The sequence below is a fragment of the Triturus cristatus genome, chromosome 3_1, assembly GCF_964204655.1.
Source record: "Triturus cristatus chromosome 3_1, aTriCri1.1, whole genome shotgun sequence".
Taxonomy (NCBI): Eukaryota; Metazoa; Chordata; class Amphibia; order Caudata; family Salamandridae; genus Triturus; species Triturus cristatus.
In genome coordinates this window covers 874,293,790-874,313,493 of record NC_140583.1, presented here as the reverse complement: position 1 = coordinate 874,313,493, position 19,704 = coordinate 874,293,790, and the positions used below count along the sequence as shown (strand labels likewise).

The following is a 19,704-nucleotide window of genomic DNA, read 5'->3' as shown; positions in this document are numbered from 1 at the left end:
AGGGGTTATATCCCGAAACTGGTCCTAGTATCCTGGTTTCTAGTTCAGGGAGGACCTGACTTGGCAGTTCAGCTGGACAGTTCCCATGAGGAGCAGAGTAAAGACTGATTTGCGTGTGTTTGTGTCTAAACTGGGGTGGCATAGTGAGCAAAAGAATGTTGGATTTAACCCAGATCTATTGACTGGGGGTGAATGTTTAATTTGTTCAGCATTCAGTCCATCAATTGTGTGTCTTTTGCTTTCTCGCCCTAAGTGCGCCGGGTATGCCAGGATCGTGTTCCGGTCTTGTGGTACCACTGGATTCAAACTGGCCTAGCTGATTTGGGGTGATACCCCAAAACCGGTCCAAGAATGCTTGTGTCTGGTTCAGGGAGGACCTGGCTTGGCAGTTCACGCTGGACTTTTCCCATGAGAAGCAGGGTCAAGACTTTTTTGCATATGGCTGTGTCTAAACTGGGGTGGATTTAACCCAAATCTCTTGACTGGGGGTGAATGCTTGATTTGTTCCGCATTCCGTCCAACAATTGTATGTCTCTTGCTCATGCTTTAGACCCACATGAGAAAAGCACCAGGATTGGTTAGAGCGGGCTTTCAGCCCTCCCAAGAGCACTGGAAGCCTTTACTTGCTCTCAACCTAGCTGTCCAAGACAGATGAGTTGAGAGATTTAAAATGCGCATGTCTGGCTGGCCGTCGCAAGACGGACGGCCAAATAGACATACACATTTTAAACTGACCCGGCCAGCCAACCACTTTTCCCTGCTGCTGCCACTCAGCAGCAGCCCAACTCCGTTCTGTCGCTCGGCTTAGGTTGCAGGTTATTGAAAAATAAAATCGTAATATATCAACTTTATTATCATTTTATAGATCAATTCTGGAGCATGGGGGCATTTTAACCAGTGGGGCAATGCTCCTCGCTCAAATGGAGGAGCCGCACTTACTTTATGTCACTTCACTCTAGGCCACTCTACTAAACTACAATATAAAACACTCCATGATATTCCACTCTATGATGCTCTACACAACTCCCTTTATGCCACTCCATGCTACTTTACTCCACACTATTCTGACACACTACTCCACACTATTCTGACACACTACTCCATTCCACTCTATACCACTCCACTCTACAACACTTTACTCTACTCAACACCCTCTATGCCACGCCACTCCATGACACTCTACTCAACTCTGACACACTGCTCCACTCTACACCACTGAACTCTACACCCTTTTGCTCTACGACACTCTACTCCTGCCACAACACTCCATGACACTTTACTCCTCACCACGCCACTTAACTCTAGTGTACGCCACTCCTTAACACTCCACTCTACAACACTCCACTCCATGCCACTCTCCTTCACAATGTTTAGCCATGCTGAACAGCAGCCACTCTAGTGTACAACACTGCTAAAACATACTGGCAAAGCCAATAGGCTTCTGCATAGGCGAGACCTATTGGCTTTGCCAATTCTGGTTCTTCAAGGACACCCTAACAATTTGAGTTTGCATAAGAAAGCCTTGGCGAAAAGGACTGGTTGTGTGAATTAACAACATTAAGCAAAGATAAATATTTCGGAATCATCTGAACAGAAGGTAAAGGATACACGCTCAGGATTCAGCACAGGGGTTTGTGCTAAAGGGCCCTTCAGATAGACTTGAATTCCTTCTAGTAATTATTGTTAGATTGCCTATCCTGACTGAAGGAATGGGCCTTGCCACTAGAACTTGAGGAGACCTACTCAGAAGGATTAAAATCCACCTGCAATACTTTTCACAGGAACTCCAATGTACACCAGAACTATGGCACTCTCTTTCTCTCCCTCTCCAACAGCCCTTACTGTCAGCCTTGGTCACTGGTATGAGTCCTCTCTTCTGATGCTAAGGATTACCCTAAATGAGAAGAGGTGAACGATCTTTGCTCCAGCAGAAGTCCTGGGAATTCAGGTGGGTAGCCCTTAAAGGACACAAGCATTGCCCTGGGACACAAGTCATACAACCTGGGAGGGATTTTACCCACCTCCAATGAGTGAGGCATGTGCAAGTAACAAACACCTGCGACATCTTCCACTTTTGTGCAGCAATTGCTAAAAAGGGAAGATTTTAATAACAGAAAAGAAACATCAGTTTATCTTCTTTACTGAGGACTGTGAATAGAAATGTATGCACTGTATGTGAATATTCACACACTTTAAAAAAACCTTGCAGCAAGTGAAAGAAAGGAATGTGCAGCAGAGGAAAAAAAAGGAGGCAGAAAATAAAAATAAAAAACATGAAATGATCTACATGTCCAGCTTAAACGCTAGATAAAGAAGCATCACCAGGGTTTTTTGCATTTTATATTCAAATGAAGACAATGCATTTTCTCTTCATTTTACAGGACTGCTAATCTCTCTTATTCGCAACAAATGTTTAAATTAATCTCCGCTTCTGGCAATCAGTTGGGCCACATCCCAATCCATAGTTTTTCGCCCACCATGACACCTCAGTTTAGATTAAGGGGATCCTGCTCTTCATGGGAACCGCCAAGTCCAATCTGCCAACCATGAGCAGCCTCAAGGCTGATTTGCATATAGCTGGGTCCAAACTGAGGTGGCACGGTGTGCAAAATAAAGTATTTACCAGTAGCGGAGATGAATTACAGCATTCTGTCCATCACTTTCTGCATACTTTAAAATGTCGCTCTAAGTAGGACGGGTATGCCCAGACGTGGGTCCGATGTACACAGTCACTGAAACCAAGCAATACCCGGCTGATGAGCTCATAACAAGAATGAGAGCAGTCCTGGGTTGCTTGTGTCCCGGTTCAAAGGGAACTTGGGCTGGAAGTTCGGGCTGGACAGTTCCCAATGGAGCAAGGTCTAGACTGATTTGCATCTAGCTGGGTCCAAACTGGGGTGCATAGTGTGCAAAATAACAATGGACTGGGATGTGGCCTCAAGTAATTTCCAGTGGTTGAGAATAATTCAAGCATTCCATCCTTCACTTCTGGTATGCTTCAATACATCTTTCTTATCCACCAATACTACAAATCAATCCCACCAAACTAAAGAACGGTTCGAGCTGAAAAAAGCAGACAAGCAAGAAAACTCCCTCCAGGCACTCTTTGAACAATGCGCGGTGGATGAAAACATCGAACAAGCAATTCCACCATTAATAGGCATTGATTGAATGGAGAACCAGAAATATGTAAGAGCTGCAGAGTCCTAGGGTTCTTGTGGATCTACTGGTTGAAACTCTCTTCAGCTAGACCTAAAATTAAACAGAGCACAGCTTAATGATTTAAATAAAGTTTACCTGATTATTATGCTCCTAAGTCGAGTGTACAGCTCCGGGTTTTGACAGTGCAACGCCACTAACGACTGCGTAATCCTTGCCAACTCAACAGGTCGGTAATCATCCAAATGCTTGAGAAGGACTAAAGCTATTCTGAAGAAGAAAAAAAACAGTCTTTAGCTTAAGATGAAGATGGAGAATATGCCAATTGCCTTAACAAATATCAACTATAACCTGCATTTAAAATTACACTTGAGGGTTGAACGGACGGTGAAAAGTCGCAGCAGCAGATGATTTTGTCTGCATCTGGCTACTTACAACGTTAACAGTTTTGAATGTTCATGCTATCCATTCACGACCATGGCATTTAGTGAATAGTCATACTATGCCACTGACTTTCCATTATGGCTTAGGTAATATGCAAATTAGTGCCTTAGTGCACATATTGCTAGCACAGATGTGTCAACAGTAGCAGAAATTAATCCAGTGCTGGAAGAAGTTTAAGACGGAGGCTCAAAGCCCTATAGGTTTTAGAAGAAGAGTTAAGTGTGTCTTCCTATTTAAATAAAATAACAGGAGTTCCTTTCCTTGTTCTTTCAGTTGTTCTTTTTTATTTACAGTAGTATTTCCATTCATCCATGAATATTGAAGTGTTCTACAGGGTAAAAAATGCAAAAGCAGCCAACACGTGCTTTGCCCTCTATGGCTCATTAGCCTGGGGCTTTCTCAAGGCTCATTATTTAAAGTTCAAAATCAATTGCATAAGTTCCATATGGTTCATGTTAACATCCAACGGAAGTCAAATGAAGCAATAGACTAAATCATCTTGATAGATTTCAACTCGTCTTTGGTTAAATCCCGAAGCAGGAGTCCACCAGGAAGCCCATATAGCACTCCCAGCCCTCTTCTACTAAAGCAGCCCTCCCCAGGTAATTCTCCACAGAGCTCTTCACACATCGCAAGCTAAATGGGTTTGCTTTGCCATTGCTCGTTTCACTAGTATTTTATTCAAGACTTTTACTCATGGTAAGGCAAAGGTACCAAAGCCCGGTGCAGCAATAAACAACAGAACATTAATCAGGAAATCACACTTTTTTTCCTGCCGAGTAAACTCAAAGGGAGTTTTAACAATGATGACGCACTCATATTGCCAAGGTAAACCAATTAATCTTACAGCTCGTTGATAATCGGTATTTTCATTTCTTTTTCAGAATCTATTACGAAACCAGTAATGGGTGCTTACATTTTAAACCTTGAGCGAATATTTTAACCCACTTACAGGCACTGTGAGAAACCAGTAAAGCTCTCAATCGTGGTCTGTTATAAAAAGTGTCTATAATGGGCCACAACTGAGATCTCTGGAGTTGTGGCTGAAGCCAAGGCAGTGCAAGCTTTTCACACTGCCTGCAAGTGGGCATAAAAGCAGTTTTTGTTAAAACATAAAACAGCTTTCTTACCCACTACCTCATGTTCCCGATTGGTCCTGCACTCCTAGGCTCCAAGGCAAAGAGGCGTCTCAGAGCCATTCGTCTAACCAATCCTGACGCTGCTCTAATGCTGCTGAGAATACTACCCAGCAAGAGAGAACCACCAGGACTGCTTGGAGCGGGCTGCCTCAACACTTCCTCAGGCACTGGGTGTCAAAGACAGCTCTGGTTGGAGAGGTTTAAAATGCGCATGTCAGGCTGGCCATCGCAAGACAGCCGGGCAAAGCGACATATGCAAAATAAACTGGAGCACCAACCATCACTACTCCCGGCTGCCAATCAGAAGTGGCCTGCCCCACACTGACACTCGCCTCTATCTAGCTGCAGTGAAAAACAGAATAGTAATAAAATCTCTTTTTACCATTTTAATTTTTCATGTTTGCTACAGTGGCAACAGGGGAAAGGGCGACGCTTCTCTGCCCTAATGGAGGAATCGCTGCTGTACAAAACTCTGCATAAATAGCAAGCACAACTCACACCAACAGATTTCTTGATATATATGATGTAAGAGAGATGAACGTGTTTGTACTGGAATTCTTCTTCTCCCGCACACCATCAAAAAGAACAGCCATAAAAGGTCCAACAAAGGAGAATCAAGCGGAGAAGCCCTGCACTTGCTGAAGACAGCAGGCATTATTTTTTTAAAAATAAGACAGACATGTAAAACATGTCTGCAGCGGGGGGGGTTCAAGGTTTTTTGCATAGGGCACTACCATGCCACTATGGGCAAATTCACTAATGCCTTCAGAAATGGTCATTGTAATGCATACATCAAGATGCATAACACAAATACAACAAAAAAAAAACCTTTCTTTGCTTGGGCCGGATGTGGAGAAAGGATGGCAATCACAAAGCTGGTATTCAATGTAAAATGGGCCCCAACAGTGACTTTCCTCTCTGGCTAGGTTTACTACTGTCCTGAATTAGGTTTTGATCACTTATATAATACGTTTGGTAGCAGAGATGGTCATAAAGTAAGTCCTAAATCAAGTGGCCTGGTATATGCAAATACTAAAAGCACCGTTTGCGCTCGTCTGTCTAGTAGTTCCAAAACACTGAACCCTTACACAAGAAGAGTGTGAAGGGGATTGCTACATTCCAAAAAGGATGGTTTCACATAAGGTGAAAGAACTGTAAATATCATAAGGTGTAGAACAGGCTTCTCGAGTGAGTAGCTTGTGAGCTACTATTAAGCTCTCTAGCTACCTGTAAGTAGCTCTCCTGTATGCAGCTAAACTTATTCAATTAGAAACTATTCGTTGTTTGAATTAATATATGCAGACATAAAATGAGATTATGTATTTGAGCTTAAAATGTGTTTATTTTCAGAACTCAAACTGATATTTGAAAAAAAATACCTGAATTTCCAAAATATATGTAAAGTTTATATTTAAGGGATAAATCATGTGGCATTGGGGAGACTTTTTACAAATGTTATTACCTTGGTACCAGAGGCATTGCAGCTATGGTGGTTATGTATTACCCATTCCATATTGATGATGCCTTTATTACACTACTGTTGGCAACCATGCCTGATGCGTGGAAGTGATTACATTAGTGCCCACCATATGCAATGTTAGTCCCTGCAATCTTGCCTGAGGTGGACACTATTACAATGCTAATAATAATATCTCTCAATGCATTTCATTTCACATAAGTAGCTCTAATAACAGAAAAGGTTGGAGACCCCTGGCGTAAAGGATAATCTCACTTGGGTGGAAGGGAAAATACAACCAACATAAACAGGAAGAATTTCATGGAAAGTATAAACAAAGTAAAACTTCAGACTGAGTCACCATTAAGTGACCACATGATATTTTAAAGAAGGTACAAAGCAGTGTTTGGGACATGTTCAGGCAAAAGCCGAATACAAGAGCATGAATTTGCCAAGCCAATACATAAGAGTTTAATGTGCTATGGAATTCTGCGCGGACACAGAAAAAAGTGGTTCACTGCCGACTTTAGATCATAATTTCAACAAGGTATGGACAAAAAATTAACTCAACAAAAGGAGAAAAAAATCATCAGTACATAATGTTCAACCAATCACAAACAAATTGTTATAAACACATTTCTTAACATGTATGCTATGTAGCGGCATTCAAGTGCTCTCAAAGGTGATCTGCATCTGTTTACCCTACGTTCCTGCTCGATGTATTGGGATAACCAAATTCAGCACACTGGAGCGTGATATAAGAGATGGAACGAGTAGCAGCAGAGAGGGCTAGATTTGTAACATATTACCTTATGCATCTCAATACTAACCTCCAAGTGGAAGCAGAAGTATACATCTCAACTGCCAGTAGCATTACTCACCTGGGCTGAGGAAAGATGGGAATGGCAAAGTCCCAAACCAATGGCTGTGAGGGGCTGGTCGACGTAAACAAACTATTGAAAGAGCAGACCCAAAAGTCACTATACGGTTAGCAAAAGGCTAGCTTGACAGCTGCTCTGTCAACACAGACCTAAAAATGGACAAGGGAAACAAAGCCTCAGATTTAATGGGAGAACGTTATGCTTCAGGAAAACGGAAATGTTGGCAAATAAGTTCTCCTGTTTACCACAGATGTCTGCATGGCCTTTGCTTTACGTGTTGACCTGAACACTGTGAAAAGGGTGGCTGGCTCAATGAGCAACAATTTGTTGTTTCAATGTGAATCTGTCAAGCAAGAGATTGTTCGGTATGGAGCTTTAATATGATAGGATTAAAACCCACCAAAGTAAACATTCATTTTCGCTACCACTGGCCTCTATGTACTACACGGATATCAACAGACACGTCAGGAGAATGGGTAAATACTATCACTGTCAAGAGATGGATGAATCCATTGGCCTCTACTCACTAGTACAGACATTGATGGACTGTTCTGGATCTTAATGGGGTGAGAAGCATTCAATATGCATTCCTTGTATGTCCATCTTATTTGTACTAGGGACTTTTACGGTTTCCATTATTGAATCAGAGAGTGGACAGTGCGAAGAAGTTTCAATTGTTAGACTAATAATCATTTAATGGAAATGCTCCTTTCACTGAGACAACCGTTAACATGTTAAATGTTTTAATTACATGACAGAACTTATTTTGTAAACTCAAGTATTAATGAATAATGTGAACTGAACATCACCACCCACCTTACCGAGTTTGCATTATGTCCTTGTGCCACAGTTCTGTGTATAACTGGTTTATTACAATCCATTGTGAAAAGGAATAGGCTGATTTTTTGATAAGCAGCTACTACAAAATAAGGGCAGACAATTCCATACAAAAAAGTCCTGCAAGGCCGAACGGGCAAAGTGCCCCTCCGGACTGACCTAACGGTCTAGTGAGTAGCGTTCTCAGAACATGTACAGAGAGGCCCGCTTTGCTGCCTGGCACATGTACAGGACAGGAACTCAGCGTGCTAACGCAGTGGTCGCAGTGCTAGCTCTGGTGGAATGAGCACGCAAGCCCTCGGGGGTTGCTTCTTGGCCAATGCGTAGCAGATTTTAATGTACATTCATTGGGAGATGGTCGACTCCTGCATGGCCTTTCCCTTCTTTGCTCCGACATACCCCATGAAGAATTGGTTCATCCACCTGGAACTCTTGTGTAGCCACGGTAAAACGACAAGACTCTTTTTGGGTCCAGTTGGTGAAGTTGCTCCTCTTGTTTAGAGAGATGTGGCGAAGAGTTAAAAGCAGGCAGGGTGATGGACTAGCCTACATGAAAAAGAGTGGGTACTTTTGGCAGGAAGTAAGCTCTAGTGCAAAGATCCAGTTAGTCTGGGTAGATGTTCAAGTATGGAGGCTTAGAAGACAAAACCTGTGGCACACTGACCCTCCGAGCAGATGCTATTTACAGAAGACAGTCTTGATGCGAAGGAGCCGGAGAGGAGAGTTGTGCAATGGCTCAGGAGTGCACATCAAAAAAGTGAGGACTAGATTAAGGTCTCACTGAGGCACGATGATGGGAGAAGGAGGAAACATATCTATTTATTTATTTACAGAACGCAACGCTCATCCCCAGAGGGATTTCACTGAGCTAGATCAGCAGCTCCACTGCATCCTGCCTCATAACCAGTTAAAAGGGGATATAGTCAGGTCATCAAACTCTTCTAAAAAGCTAAAATAGTCCAAAGTCAGGCGAAGATAAATTGGGATTGATTACAATAAATGGCAGCTAGATGAGGAAAAAGTGTGGTCACCCATTCTGGCTTTTTTTGTGCTAGCTAGAGCCAAGTTTGCCGCGTGAAGTGCTTGTGTGGGCTTATAAAAAGCTACTCAGCCATGCAGAATATCAGGCCCAGAATCATATAATGCTTTATGTACATAGCATTGAAGTCTAAATGTAGGCCTCTTGCGAACAGGAAATCAATGAAGTAAATTTAAACAGAGGCAGGCTGAACTATTGCGGGCACTGTTAACAAATGAGTCTGGCTGCTCCATTTGGACTGGACTGGAAACGAGTAAACAAAAAATCTGCCATTCTTAGATATAGAGCATTTCCGTAATCCAGCCTACTCATAATCATTGCCTAGACAACAGTTATTCACAAATCCATCAGAATCCAATGGAAGTGCTTGCGCAGTAGTCGGAGCAGATCAAAGCATTTGCACCGTGTGGCATTTACCCAGTCCTGCATGAAGAGAGTGTCAGTCAGTCAAATATATTTATTCACTACATTTCTGTAACATAAAAGCACATTGATAAATAAAACAGAATACAAATATAGTTTAAACGACATTTAAAACCCCCTCGCCCAGCTTGTGTGCCGAGAGATACAGACATGTAAAATAGCACAAATATCGGTTCACCCAACATAAAAGACAAATACAACTGTAGTAACTTCCTTAAACACAGCAGCCTTATAGTATTTCACTTTTCCAAATAAAGGAGGCCACAGAGCAGCATATCAGGGGGCTAAGTCGCTGTTGCAAAAAAAAGCAGATCAGGTCTGCACTGTCTCAACTTAAAACATTAAATAATGGTAATAAAGGTTTCCTTCTAGGTATCTGGCTAAAAGTGCAAAAGTACAGAATACATAGGGTTGCCTGGGTGGAAATACCATTACAGGGGAAAGGGATCAGATTTGTTAAAGTGCAAGAGTTAGCCGGGTATCCCGCCATAATGTAGTTTAATTCTCCACTTCCCAATAGGAACTGAACGTTTGTTGGGCGAAAAACATAGGGATGGTGCGAGACTGATTCTGTGCATCCCTGAAGGATATGTCACCCTAAAGAGCAGCTAACCCACAGTGCCACCATATGTGCCCCTAAATCTAGACAGGTAGCAAATGGTTTTGGCAACCAAAGAACATGACAACTCTGAGCTCTCCCACGCATGGTGGTAAAAGACCTAGAATCTTTTCGCTCAGTCACTCGTGCTCTCTTTCTCTCAGAGAATTATACAAGGAATACACAGTGGGGGCGTTTTCAATATTTATTGAACCATCATGATTCTTTTATAGAATGTATGTGCTGCATTGATCAATAGATAGAAGCAGATAAGAGTTATTAACAATAGTGAACCGAATGAAGAGTTCGACAATCTTGCAATGAATATACAACGCAGGCATCTAAAAAAAAAAAAATATATACATATGCTACTACTGCGCGTTCCCCAACCTAGGTACCTAGGGAGCATGTATGTGTTCTGCCAGAAATCCCCCATTGGATGATCTGACCCTATTAGCTGAAGGGGTAGTATGTGGGTCTCCATCTTGGTCACAAGTTGGACATCTCTCGCAGATGAATCAACTAACAGCTGGGAGAGAAGCAGAGAGGGAGTCAGGTGTGACTTCAGCATGCTGATAATGAACCCAAGACAACGCAGGAGGTGTGCCATAGTCTGAAGGTGCAAAAAGAACAATTGATGGATAGAATGCAGAACAATGTCATACATTCACCCCAGTACAGAGATATGGGCCTAAATCCATCGTTCTTTTGCTCACCGTGCCATTCCAGTTTGGACCCAGCCATATGCAAATCAGTCTTGACCCTGCGCCCAATGGGAACAGTCCAGCCCGAACTGCCAGGCCAGGTCCTTCCTGGACTGCAAACAAGCATCTTAGGACCTGTTTCGGGCTTTCAGCCCTCATCAGTCAGGATAGCTTGACTCTAGTGGCATGGAGAGCATGGGATCCACGTCTGGGCATACCCGCCCTACTTGAGGTGACAAATACAAAAAGAACAGTCTGAAGGTGGCAGATGACAGCCTGAGGAAGGCCAATTTTCAACAGCCAGTTGTCCAGATAGGAGGAAAACTGGCCCCCTTATCTTGGCAAATGACCTGCAACCACCACCATCATCTTAGTAAACACCGAGGAGCATTGGTAAGGCGAATAGGGAGCACAGCAAATTGAAAGTGCCTGTGGCCCACAGTGAATCGTAGGTAACACCTGTGAGCAGGCAAGACGGGAATGTGGAAATGTGTGTCCTACAAGTCAAACGCAAACATCCAGTCCCCTGGATTAAGGGCAGACAGGACTTGAGCGAGCTGGAGCCTTTTGAAGTTGTTCTTGAGGAAGAAATTGAGAGGATGCAGGTCTATGATAGGACAAAGGCTTCCATCCTTCTTGCGCACCAAAAAGTAGCAGGAATAGCAACAACAACCTACTTCTGGCATCGGCACTCTCTCTATGGCTCCCTTGGCCAAAAGAACTGTCTCTTCCGGACAGAGCAAGGTAAGATGGTCCTCCATTAGCAAGCAGGTGGCATGGGTGGAGGGATAGTCACGAAGGGGAGGAAGTAGCTCCTCCGGACAATCTGCAGAGCCCATTGGTCTGATGTTATAGACCTCCAGTGGTCAGCTGATGGCTTATCTTGCTCCCGCTGGGCGCTCATGATGGTAAGAAGGCAAACTATAAGGGCTTGGAGGCTGTGGCCGCCAGAGGGATGGTGGACTAGCCTGACCTCTGGCAATCCGGCCCATGAGGTCTATGGGTAACTCGTCCTTGGCCACGCAGACGCTGAGAAGCTTGCACACCACAGGGGCTGGGACGCTAGAGATGCGGTTGGAAGCCCCTCCACGCCCATGAAAGGAGCAAAAGGCATATTAGGGGTGGGAAGGGGCCATGGAAAGACCCAAGGACCTGGCCGTAGCCCTGCTGTCCATAAAGAGCTCCAGCACTAAATCTGCCTAGTCTTTGAAGGCATCAAAGGACATGTCCAGAAGCAAAGTTTGGACATCCTTTGAAAAGCCAGTTGTTCTCTGCCAGGTGTGGCAAATCAAGGCCACCGTTGAGGAAACCGCTCTGTATGCGAGTCGGTGGTATCCAGTCCATATCTAATCCTGAACTTAGCTGCATCTCTCCCATCATCTCTCCCACCAGCAACAACCTATGAGTGTATGGTCCGAGTCTCCTCCAGAACCATGGGCAGCACCTGCACAACCAAATCCCATAGAGCATTGGAGTAATGGCCCAAAAAGCATGCAGTGTTCGCGGACTACAGTGCCAAATAGTGGAAGAAGATTCTAGATCCGGTGGGGCAGTAGGATTTATATGAGAAGTGGAGTCGTGTAACACCACACTCTCTGAGGTACGGTATTATATGAGGAAACTGGGGTCCCTAGGAGTGGGGCGGTGGTGGCAGGCAATTGTCCTGTTCGCAGGAGCCTATATGCTGATCTTGGACCAGGTCCCAACCGTGACGTCAGTAAGGGTTTAATTGAAACTGTTAGGGGGGTCATTCCCAGCTGAAGCACATCAGTCAAAACTTTTGTCTTCCGAGAAGTAACGCTAAGGTCCAGGACCTCGCCTACCCTTCTCACCACCATTGTAAAGGATGCTCCCTCCTCCGTAGCCACGGTAGGAGGAGACAGCATGCCTGTATCTAGAGAAATGTCCTGTCCACTTGCCTCCGCCAAGTCCTCACACCAGTCTGTGTTTGGTTCGAACAACTGGTATTCCTCAGGGTCCAGTGACCCCTCCCAATCCTCTCAGAGTCCTAGCCCATAGGACTCAGGAAGGTATGGCTCCTGTCATTGCCGGACAACGTCCCTTCAGCTTGGTCTCAGAGTCAGGGGTCAGAATGGGGACAGTGGCGCCGGTTTTGGGAACGGTGGCATCGGGGTCAGGGAAGGTCGAAGGGGTACGACCGGCGCTCATGTGGATCAATCTGTGGACTGGCGCCGGGACAGTAGCCATTGGCGTGGAACCAGTAGGGGACCCTCCTGAACGCATTGGGCTCGAAGTGTGCTGGTGCAGAGCCTCATTAAACTCTTGCAATTGAGCAGGGGTGGGTGAGAGCTGGGTCACTTCGACTCCCTGAAACTTGGTGAAGTGTGGAGCCGAACCAGGCATGGCCAGGCCTCGAATGTCGACACTCCCTCATCGTGTCGGCCAATGTACAAAGCGAAGTCGAAGGACACTTCGACTTCTTACTCTTTCTTTTTGTGGGATTTACATGTTTGGAACAGCTACTTGGAGTGCGACAAAGAATGTGGCCTCTATGATCCAATTCCAGAGACTTTCCGCTTGAACAGGATCAAGAGTATTGCGGCGCCGCTCGTCAGGCGGCAAGGAGCTTGAGGGATCACTCCATTAAGGACTTGGGGTGCCTGCTGGGGCAATCGACACAGGTCTTTGGTGCTTGAAATGCAACCAAAACGCAGAGGCAAACAAGGTACGGGTCTGTCACAGACATCTGTCGAGGACCGGGGCCACAGAGCTTGAAGCCGGCCTTCCTAGTGAACATCCCTGCTCCACCATGCGAAAAACTCTCAAAAAAGCTTCGACTGGAGTGAGAAAAAAAAAAAAGAACTACCGTCAGAGCGCTGGGGTGGCGTCTATATAGGCACCTCACACGTCCCATCTGGCGAAGACGCCGCCAAGAGGAGCCGCTAGACACCACCTACCAGGGTACAGGGGGTACTGTCCACGAAAAAGTTACGGATACGGTCTGATGCATGGGGATAATTCGAATCTAAGCAATCTGCAGCAAGAAGTCTCGATCAGATGACAGTCATGTTTGTTATGGAGCTCTGCTTAACCTCGAACCTCCATAGTGCTAAAGATAACTCTTACACGGGCGAGAAACATGCAAGATGCATCCTATTTCTACTCGAAGTACTGATTTTTATTAACACAGAACGGACAGAAATAGCACGCTTTAATATGGGTCCAATGTTGAAGATTGCTACTATTTGTATTTTAATATCACGCAGCTGTAATTTTAATCAATGACACTTTATTAAGTCCTAAGTTTCTTATTGAAATGTATTTTAAATTATTAACAGTACGACCATTGATTGAACTTGTATAAAGAGGTCTGGTTTTCCTGACTAATCGTCTACATCTCTGTAAAAAACGGGATACTGATCATTAGTTTAACTCTACCTGGCACTTTCGCACTTTTTTTTTTTGTAAATCTGTTTTTATTGTTTTAAACAAGAACATTCCTTGGCATTTGACACGATAGGTAAGCAGAGAGTCGTAAACACATGCAGGGATCACCCCGCATCAGGATCAATAACTACTACGTCATGACATGTATTTAGACTAATTTGTGATCACTGCCCACATCGGAGCCAGCTGCAGTCTCTTTGACAGTCCCGGTGCAGTCACAGCAGAAGTGACAGTAGTAACCGTACCTCAGCCAGGCTCCGTGTCTGTACGCGGGTGCCTCCCGCCCCATTCAGGTATTGAAAAACAGGCAAATTACCCACAATTCCCAAAGATTATACATAACAGAACCTTAACAATGGCAGCATAGACTGTACATACATACGCGATACCCCCCCCAGCTGTCAGTAACCCCCCGCCCCTCCACACCCCCCCGAGGAGCCCCCGTGTGTGCGCCTCGGCCGTGAACGTCGCTATGCAAGTGTGGGCGTCACGGCGCTGAGGGAAAAAGCAGGCAGGGGCCTATCATCTCGACAGAGGAGCATCCCCCGATCCACCCCCACCCACGCCGACACCGTCGGTCACCTCCTGTGACCCCGCGCAACCCTCCGCGCCTAAGCGTCTGAGCTTCCCCAGCAGCTGCCTCCAGCGATCTGCCATGGGTTCCCTCCGCAGGCCCAGTGTTTCCTCCCTCTGGATAGCGGTCCCCTCTGCCCCGGCCCATGCCTGAAATGAGGCGCTCCAAGCCTGCACGCGCGGCGGTTCATGTGCTTTCCACCGCTTCGTAATGAGGCGTGCCGCTACCACTAGCCCCAGGTCTAGGAATCGGGACGTCACCTTATCCTTACGCGATCGTTTAAAGTGGTGTAATATGTGTTCGGGCCAGTCGAATGGGATATTGCGGCCCACACTCTCCAGCAGCAGTCCACTGACCGATCTGCAGTAGGCGCCCAACCTTGAACAGCTCCACAACATATGCAGAAAACCCGCCCCCGGCTCACTACATCTAGGGCACACTGCGTCAGTACGGTGAAAATACCTGTTAATTAACTCCGGCGTGAGGTAAGCTCTGTGCACAATAAATAACTGAATTTGGCGGAACCGCAAGTTTCGGGGTATACGCACCGGGCCCTTGAGTATCCTTTCCCACTCCCTGTCCGCCAGCGGTCTTCCCAGGTCCAGATCCCACTTAGCGCGGAGGCGGTCCAGACTGATGGACGACAGCTCCCTCAGCGAAGCTGCAAACCAGCGGATCAGGTGCCCTCCCCTCCCCATGACATGCAAATATTGCATGGTCAGATGCAGGTTGGGTTCCGTGGCCATATCCCCCCCACTGGGCGGTCATGCTCGCTATCAGCGAGCGGTGCGTCAGGAACCCACCGGGCGGGAGCCCGTCCTCCGATACCAGGGTCTCGTATGGTATGAGCTCGCCCTCCCGGTACAAATCTCCCAACGTGCGCACATCAGCTCCCCACCAATCCGCCAGCACGGGGCCCGTGAGCACCCCTCCTCCACCAGGGGAGCCCTCCAGTGGTATTGCCGGCGCATACGGGACAACAGTACGCGTGAGGAACAAGGCCCTCCGGAAACACCTATGCGCCACTTCCAGAAGGAGTGGTAGCGGGCGCGCGACCCTGTGGAGAGGATGGAAGGACCTGGTTATTCGCTCCAGTGAGTAAGGCGCCAACCCCGAGGCCGTGTCGTCCCTGCCCCTATCAGCTAGCCAGCGGGCCACCCATTGTAATTGAGCGGCCAGGTAGTAGTGCTCAAAGCAAGGAGCGGCTAAACCACCCCTGTCTGTCGGCAGAAACAACTTCGCGAGCGCCAGCCTGTGTCTGGCAGTACCCCAGACAAAGTCCCGCAGCAGCTGATTAAGTTTACCAAAAAATGCGGGGGGAATATACATCGGCAAGTTACCGAAGTAATACAGGAGGCGAGGGAGCATGACCATTTTGGCCAGCGCCACCCTGCCCGTGGTCGTCAGTGGGAGTGCGCTCCAGAAGTGCACCTGCGACCTGAGCGCCGTGACCGCTCTCCCCAAATTCCCATCGAAAAGGTCAGCCGGGCATCGGTAAATTTGTATCCCCAAATAGCGGAAGGTGTCTTCCTTCCATTGGACCAGCGTGCCATCCAGGCAGTATCTCGGATCGTCGATACCGGCGCTAAAGGCGTACAGGCAGGATTTAGCTGCGTTCACACGTAGCCCCGAGATAGCGGCGAACGTCCTCAGCAGCCGCGGCAGCTCCTCCGGGGCACGCCCCACATCTCGCACATAGACCAACAGGTCATCAGCGTAGAGCGACACGTGGTGGACGGCGTCCCCCAATGGTATACCATCTCCCAGGGTTGCCCGCACAGCCGCAGCCAGAGGCTCAATTGCCAGGGCGAACAGGAGCGGGGATAGTGGGCACCCCTGGCGGGTGCCGCGGCCCACCGGTATCGCCTCCGAGCGGTGAGGGCCCAGTCGGACACGGACCGTGGGGCGCCTGTATAACAGGTCGACCATCTTCAGGAATTCCCCGTCCAACCCATATCGCAGCAACACCTCGGCCAAGTAACCCCACTCCAGACTGTCAAATGCCTTCTCCAAGTCCAGGATGAGGCACCCCGCTCTGGGCCACCTATGCACTGCCTCGGTTGCCACCCTGAAGTATCGCCGAATGTTCAGGGACGTTGACCGTGCCGGGACAAAGCCATTCTGGTCGGTGTGCACCAGATGAGGGACCACCGGCGCCAGCCGCTCCGCCAGCACTTTGGCGAGGATTTTGTAATCCACGTTAAGCATCGCTAAGGGACGGTAGGAGCCCAGCACCGTGTGGTCTCTGTCAGGCTTAGGCAGGGAGACCAGGAACGCCTCCCGCATAGAAGGGGGGAGCGACCCCACCTCTAGTGCTTTATTGTAGAGCTCTCTCAGCAGCGGCGCCAGGGACTCTCGATATGCTTTGTAGTATTCCGCGGGCAGGCCATCTGGCCCCGGCGTCTTCCCGGATGCCATTGATTGAATTGCCTCCCCAATTTCCTCCAGAGAGAGAGGTCCGGCGAGCTCCCCATTGTGTGCCGCCGTGACCTCGGGGAGCTGGACAGAGGCCAGAAAGTCCCCAAGAAGATGTGGGGGGCCAGTCCCCCGTGCTTTGTACAGTTGCCTATAGTGGTCAGCGAAGGCCCGGTGTATTTCGCGCTGTGTGTAGACTAGCGTGCCATCCTCGCTACGGATCGTTCCTATAGGGGCACGTCGGTCCTCCTGCCGTATGAGCCAGGCCAGGAGGCGGCCCGCCCTGTCTGCTCTAGCGTGCGTCCTGGCTGTGTGCGCAGCGTAGTTGTGGCACCGGAGCCTCTCCAGGAGGTCCGCGTGCCTTTCCCGGAGGTCTTCCAGGGTGTGTGAGTGCCGACCCCCTCCTTCTCCCTCCCTCTCGTGCCGCAGGAGTTCATTCTCCAGGCTCGCCAGAGAGTCCGAGAGGCCCCTGCGTATGTTCCAGGTGGCCCCCAGGCAGTGGCCGCGGATGGTCGCCTTATGGGCCTCCCACTCCACCAGTGCATCACTCGCAGTCCCTTCGTTTGCTTCAAAGTATGCCAGAATGGCCGTGCCAAGGGAAGATCTAAATTCCGGGTCCTCAAGCGCGCTTGGTTGAAGCCGCCAGGTGGGCACCGGCGGCCGTTCCACCACCCAGCTAAGCTGGAACCACAAAGGGTTATGATCGGAGTACGTTCGGCCCAGATATTCAGAGCGCGCTATAAGCGGGAGTAGTGACTGCGAGCCCACCAACCTGTCCAGCCGGACGTGTAGGTCGTGCACTGCCGAGTAATAAGAATATATCCTGTCCCTCGGGTGGAGGGTGCGCCACAGGTCCTGCAGCGCCCAGTGCGCAAGCCAGTCCCCCAGCGCCCGAGCATTGGACTCCACCATCGCAGCACGCAGGGGAGGGAAGGATCTGTCCAGCTGGACATCCAGCACCATATTAAAGTCCCCCCCCAGCAGCCAGGGGAGCCCTGCATAAGGGTGCAGGAGCTGTGTCAGACGTCCCAGGAAGGACGGCTGATCCACATTGGGCGCGTATATCGAACCCAGCAACATCTCCTGCCCGTTCAATTTTCCCCGCACCAGCGTGTACCTGCCCTCACTGTCCACCACCACCTCCTCGCACCGGAAAGGGACCCCCGCTCGCACCCATATCAATGTGCCGCGCGCATGCGCCGAATAAGTGGTGCCATATGTGTGCCCTCTCCATCGCCTGGAAAGCCTGCCCAGTTCTAGCTGCGACATATGCGTCTCCTGCAGGAGGGCGATCCCAACAGAGTGGCGTTGTAAGTAGGAGAAGATGGAGTAGCGCTTTGACGGTGTATGCATGCCCCGTATATTAAAAGTCACAATATTAGTGTGTGTCATCGTGAAGTCGGAAAAGCCAGCCGGGCTGGAAGTAGAGTGCTCGCACCCGGGGGGGAGGAGGAGGGGCCGGCCGCGTGACCCAGGGGAACATATGAATGCGCTGCCATGTAAACAGTGTAACTGCCGTGAACAGTTGAACAAAAGGGGGCGTATTCCCAACGGGGCATCCGTCCAAACTTCAAAGAAACTAATTAACGATGCAGTGTGTCAGTACAGTGTCTGATGGGGTACGCGCGGAAGTGTCGACAAGTTGGCACGATTTCCCCCTCCCCAGTCTCCTCTAGGTGAAGGGAAAGTAGCAGCGTATCTAGCATGAAACTGTCGCGCTGTCCGGGCTCGAGGGCGCGGCAGCAGGGACCCCCCACTGTAACATCCAGTGGCACGCGCCACTAGCAAGCCGCCTTGCACTGCCGGGCGCCTCCAGCACTAAGTCTATGCCCTCCGTAAAAACTCTCTCTCAGGTCCCCGCCCCTCCCCCAGGTGCGCGGCTGCAGGACAGGTGCGCGGGCATGCCTACCCCGCATGACTCCCACCCCAGTGTGGTGCGGCAGTATCCCATCACACAATCAAGTCAGCAGTCTGTGGGGTCACCACCGGTAGAGCCAGTTCCTCCGAGATCGCCGTGGACGGGGACGAGGCACCACTGGTCCCCGGGGCACTGCACGCTCCAGTCTCCATGCAGTCTCCGCTGTGTGGCGTCCCCAGAGTCGCCACCGCATCAAGGACCTCCTGTCGCTCCATTCTGATCCTCTCAGGGCTAGGCGCCACCAGCCCCGTCCGCATCTGCTGCCGAGCTCCCCGCCTCCTGCGCCTCCTGGGTCCTCTCTCCGGGCGGCCGTCAGGTTCCGCGCCCGCGGGTCTCGTCCCCGTCCCGTCTCCTCCAGCCAGTCCCAGACATCCGCCGGGGAGTCGAAGAAGTGGGTCCCCTCCTTTGCCACCACTCGCAGACGGGCCGGGAACAGCAAGGAGTAGGGCAGCTCCAGTTCCCGAAGTTGCCTCTTCACCGCCAAGTAGTTGCTCCTGCGCCGTTGCACAGCCGCGGTGTAGTCGGGGAAGAACATGACGCGACTACTGCCAACTGTCGGGTCTCCAGATTTGCGTGTTTCACTCAGGACCGCGTCCCGGTCGCGATAGTTCAGGAGCCTGAAGAGGAACGGGCGGGGCCGGGCCCCTGGTTTGGGTTGTTGCGCCGGCACCCTGTGCGCTCTTTCCACCACAAAGTGTTGGGACAGCGC

General features: G+C 48.9%; 1 protein-coding gene across 2 annotated transcripts in view; it reads right to left on the bottom strand.

Moving 5' to 3' along the window:
- FASTKD1 (FAST kinase domains 1) overlaps positions 1 to 19,704 on the bottom strand; it is a 199,845-nt gene that overhangs the window by 131,671 nt on the left and 48,470 nt on the right. For both annotated transcript variants that reach the window (XM_085645355.1, XM_085645356.1), the window contains one exon: positions 3,298 to 3,429. In XM_085645355.1, the coding sequence (XP_085501481.1) occupies positions 3,298 to 3,429 (132 nt within the window). The remainder of the gene's footprint in view (positions 1 to 3,297; positions 3,430 to 19,704) is intronic.